Here is a 5,245-nt window from a genome sequence, read left to right as displayed (position 1 = left end):
TCAGGCATGCTTCCTTGCTTGCTTAATTGTTATCTTATGTACTTTCTTCGTATGTCCCCCCCCTCTCTTTCTCTCTCTCTCTCTCTCTCTCTCTCTCTCTCTCTCTCTCTCTCTCTCTCTCTCTCTCTCTCTCTCTCTCTGTCTCTCTCTCTCTTCCTCTCTCCCCCTTTCTCTCTCTCTCTTCCTCTTATCCCTCTCTATCCCTCTCTTCCTCAGGCATGCCCACGAGCATCAGCGAGATCCTGAAGGAGAAGTCGATCCTGAAGCCGTCCCGCCGCAGCCTGCCCTGCCTGGCCCCGAGCCAGACCCACCCCCTGGACATCCAGACCCACCCCCTGGACCTCCAGGGCCACGCCCAGCAGCACCACCACACTCACCCCCAGAGCCTCGACCACTTCCTCTGCCTGCCCCTGCCCCTCAGCGCCCCCACAGACAGACACGCGCACGCAACGCACACGCACGAGACAGACGCGCACACACACACGCAGAGCGTCAGCAGCTCCTGCACTCAAATCACGCCGACGACAGCACAGACGGCCGACAGCACAGGTGAGACAACACGCGGGCGAGCGCGCACACGCATACACACGCACACACGCACACACACACACACACACACACACACACACACACACACACACACACACACACACACACACACACACACACATACACACACTTGTGCACTCATGCTCTCACACACACACACGCACACGCAGCTCCTGCACACAAATCACACCGACAACACAGACGGCCATCAGCACAGGTGAGACAATACGCACACACACACACACACACACACACACACACACACACACACACACACACACACACACACACACACACACACACACACACACACACACACACACACACACACTTGCACATGCATCTCCTGCACACACATCACACCGCAGGTGGCTGAGAGAACAGGTGAGACAACAACACACACGCACACACATATACACATACGTCAGAACATTTCCCCTCCTCTCTTTCTCTCTCTCTCTCTCTCTCTTTCACATACACAGTGCGCACGTTCTCTAGTCGCATGAATACCGACACCCCTGACACATAACATGCAAATGCGTGCACACATGTCTTTGCTACTCTTGTCCACCTGTCAAAGTGAATCTAATTAAACCTGCTGGATGCACACAGCTCTGTATGGGCGCCGTGCTCATTGGCTGCTGCATACACACAGCTCTGTATGGGCCCCGTGCTCATTGGCTGCTGGATGCACACAGCTCTGTATGGCCCCCCTGCTCATTGGCTGCTGGATGCACACAGCTCTGTATGGGCGCCGTGCTCATTGGCTGCTGGATGCACACAGCTCTGTATGGGCGCCGTGCTCATTGGCTGCTGGATGCACACAGCTCTGTATGGGCCCCGTGCTCATTGGCTGCTGGATGCACACAGCTCTGTATGGGCCCCGTGCTCATTGGCTGCTGGATGCACACAGCTCTGTATGGGCCCCGTGCTCATTGACTGCTGGATGCACACAACTCTGTATGGGCCCCGAGCTTATTGGCCAGGCATGACTGCCCTGCAAAGTCAAGAGACACCTCCACACAGCCTCGCATACACTGACCTCACTGACCTCTGCACCTATCACTGACCACTGACCTTAACGCCTGGGTCAGTGACGTTTCAGCGAGCAGTAGCACACGTCAAGGCAGTGCAACGACAGCCAGTGACACTATTGTAAGGATTTGTTTGTTGGTTTTTGTTTTTGTTTTTAGTGGACTATCTCAGAAGCATATTCATTGCAGCATATCAACCACCAATTACTAATTCATTTTTGGGCATTAAATGCTGTTACTCCATGTCTTTCACCTGCCTACACTTTTCTCTATTCTTTTTACTATTATTTAAAGAAAATGCCAAAAAAAAATCACAAACTTGTCGTCTGCGTGTGGATACCATTCTGATGTTGCATTAAATTTGTGCCAGGTTGTGTAAAACTAGTAAGCAGTTGGTCACTCGACTGTAACGGGGAAGAGTCTCATTGTAGATCCACATTGCGGTGTTCCAAGCCCCACAGCCCAGTGATTCTGGAAAGCTGTTGTTCCCTTGCAATGGGACCTATTGCACATGCTATATGTCCTGTGATGCTGCTCAAATGTTGACAACCAAGTCAGTCTGGCCATGCTGGCTGTCTCATCAATTTCATTTCCCCCAAAAATGTAGAAAAATAAATCACATTCGGAACCTTGTGTTTTGGGTTTCTGGACTTGAGCATGCAGTTGTATTGCATTCTCACGCCATCCTTGACTTGTCAGCACCCAACAATGTATAATTTTTTGTGTCAGCATTTTCAGAGATCCTGGCCATTCTAATGGGGTGTGGTCAGGAGTTGGGAAAGGGCTGAACCATAAAATACCACATCATTAGATATTGACAAGTGAAAGGGTAGCCTAAGCAGTACCACTGCATCTTAAACTTGGCAGGAATTCTCTTTTAAGTCAGGAAACCGCAACCACAAGGTTCTGAGTGCAATTTCTTTATTGAAAAAGTTTTGAATTGAATTTGAAAAAAGTAAATGTATTCGAAGTGATTATTGTATAACCAGAGTTTTCAGGACCGTATTGATTATGTGGGTGGGGGTGGGGGAGTACTTTCAGAATGTTGAGTGTCAAATGCAGACCACCTTGAAAACAAGATGATTCATCTCAAGGTGCTATCCTTAATAAAATTGAAAATTAAAATTGAAATGCGATGTGAAGGGGGACGCTGTGGCACAGTGCGCTAAGCCCCCCACATTTGGGCTTGCATGCCCATGGGGACCCCGGTTTGAGTCCGGCCAGGGTCATTTCCCGATCCTCCCCTGCCTCTCTGTCCCATTTGCTTCCTGTCACCATCTTCGACTGTCCTGTCAAATGAAGGCATAAAAGTCCCTAAAAGAAAGGGGGGAAAACAGAAAAAAGACATGCGATAAGAAAGGGCCTACTACAGGGTTAAATGGAGCTGGCAGAAACTCAGTTTGAAGTGTGCAGTAATTGCCTCTTGGTTTTATTGGGTAGTGTCTCCTAGGGCTTAGGGCATCTGTTCGCTTCTGTAATGATTGGAGGTGTGTGTGTGTGTGTGTGTGTGTGTGTGTGTGTGTGTGTGTGTGTGTGTGTGTGTGTGTGTGTGTGTGTGTGTGTGTGTGTGTGTGTGTGTCTGTGTGTCTGTGTGTGTCTGTGTGTCTGTGTGTCTGTGTGTTTATCCTATCAGTTCAGCTATTGCTCTATTGTTCTCTCTCTCTCTCTCCCTCTCTCTCTCTCTCTCGCTCTCTCTCTCTCTCTCTCTCGCTCTCTCTCTCTCTCTCTCTCTGGTGTTTGTGAGTTTATCCCATCAGTTCAGCTCCATTACTGCAGTGTGTGTGTGTGTGTGTGTGTGTGTGTGTGTGTGTGTGTGTGTGTGTGTGTGTGTGTGTGTGTGTGTGTGTGTGTGTGTGTGTGTGTGTGTGTGTGTGTGTGTGTGTGTGTGTGTGTGTGTGTGTGTGTGTGTGACTCTGGGGAAGGTATCGGCATTGTGGGCTGGTTGGGGCAGGTCAAGCTCATAGGGGCCAATTACACCATCACTAGTCACCATGGGAACACTTGGGTTCCATAGCAAAACACACACACGCATACACACATGCACACACACACACACGCACACACACACACACACACACACACACACACACACACACACACACACACACACACACACGCATGCGCACGCACGTCCACACGCATGCATGCACACATGCACACACACACACACACACACACACATGCATGCACACATGCACACACGCACACATAAGGTTTTTTCCATAGATAAAAGGTATGTAAAACTTTTGCAGCACTGTATATGCCAGAGGATTAAGCACTAATACACTTTCCATGTGCAATGGTATATGTAGTACTACATGGAATGTGGATCATGGGCCTTACTTATCATTGAAGAAAAGGAGGACTGGGGCACTTTCACAGTATGCACAGTACAGTACCATTAAGGCTATATAGTCCCTATATGGATCATTTTGTGAAGTTCATATTGATCTTTTTTTGTATGGGCTGTCTTCTGTCTTATGGAAGGAAAAGTGTGCACTTGCTGTCGTTGCCAGTTCAGCTGAGCAAACTAGCAGCTGCTGCCAGAATAGAAAAAAACACTCCTATGTGATGCAAGTCTCACAGCTCAACAGCAGCACTTTTCAGAGGGAGCATTAAAATTCATCGTCTCTTTTTTTTAAAGGAAGCAGATTGTCATATCCTGACTTGCTTCCATCTTTCCTACCCTGTCTGTCTGGAACACTTTCTGAACACTTTCACAAGTTCTGAATAAGAACCGTTTCTGATGTCTGTCTCCCTTTCTCTTCCTATGCCTCCTCTTCTCTCCTCTCCTCTCCTCTCCTCTCCTCTCCTCTCCTCTCCTCTCCTCTTCTCTTCTCTTCTCTTCTCTCCTCTTCTCTTCTCTTCTCTTCTCTTCTCTTCTCTTCTCTTCTCTTCTCTTCTCTTCTCTTCTCTTCTCTTCTCTTCTCTTCTCTCGCCTTTGTCTCCTCCCCTCTTCCCACACCTACCACACACTCTTCACACCTCCTCTCTCACCCACCCCCATCCTCCTCCACCCCCCATCCACTCTTCTCCACATCACAAACACCTGGCTCCCCATCTCCCTCCATGAATTTTGAAATACTTCACTACCACTTCAATACTCTCACTAGCTCCTCTCTTCCATTTATTGACACTTCTTCCTGCTTTCCTCCACTCCTCCTCTCCTCTCCACCATTTATCGACTCTTCCTCCTTTCCCTCCCTCCTCTCCTCCTTCCTCCTCTCCTTCTTTTCCTACTCATCATTTCCTCCCCATAAGCACCTGACTCCCCTGACTCCCCTCCCCACCCCCTGCCATGAGCTCTGAGGAGTACTTCTCTCCTGTCCTCTCCTCTCCCCCTTTCCTCCAAACCTCTCCATTTATTGCCACTTCTACCTCTGTTCCTCCTCTCCTCTCCTCTCCTCTCCATTTATTGACACTTCTTCCTCCCTCCTCTCCTCCTTTTCCTACTCATCATTTCCTCCCCATAAGCACCTGACTCCCCGTCCCCATCCCATGAGCTCTGAGGAGTACTTCACTTCACTACCACTTCCCTGCTCTCCTCCTCTCCTCCATTTCTCCTCTTTACTATCCACATAAACACGTCCCCATATACACACATTTCCTTTCCCTAAGCTATTTAAGCCTGAAGCTGTGTATATGCTGCATTGACCTAGGCG

General features: G+C 49.0%; 1 protein-coding gene across 1 annotated transcript in view; it reads left to right on the top strand.

Moving 5' to 3' along the window:
• Positions 1-218: 218 nt before the first annotated feature.
• Positions 219-5,245, top strand: part of ano3 (anoctamin 3) — a 96,858-nt gene continuing 91,831 nt past the window's right edge. Inside the window, exons 1-2 of the mRNA XM_063197900.1 lie at positions 219-422; positions 465-549. Of these exons, the coding sequence (XP_063053970.1) occupies positions 219-422; positions 465-549 (289 nt within the window). The remainder of the gene's footprint in view (positions 423-464; positions 550-5,245) is intronic.

The sequence above is a fragment of the Engraulis encrasicolus genome, chromosome 4 (genome assembly GCF_034702125.1).
Source record: "Engraulis encrasicolus isolate BLACKSEA-1 chromosome 4, IST_EnEncr_1.0, whole genome shotgun sequence".
In the NCBI taxonomy this organism is placed as follows: Eukaryota; Metazoa; Chordata; class Actinopteri; order Clupeiformes; family Engraulidae; genus Engraulis; species Engraulis encrasicolus.
The sequence above is the reverse complement of the archived record's forward strand: the minus strand, read 5'-3'. Positions and strand labels throughout refer to the sequence as shown.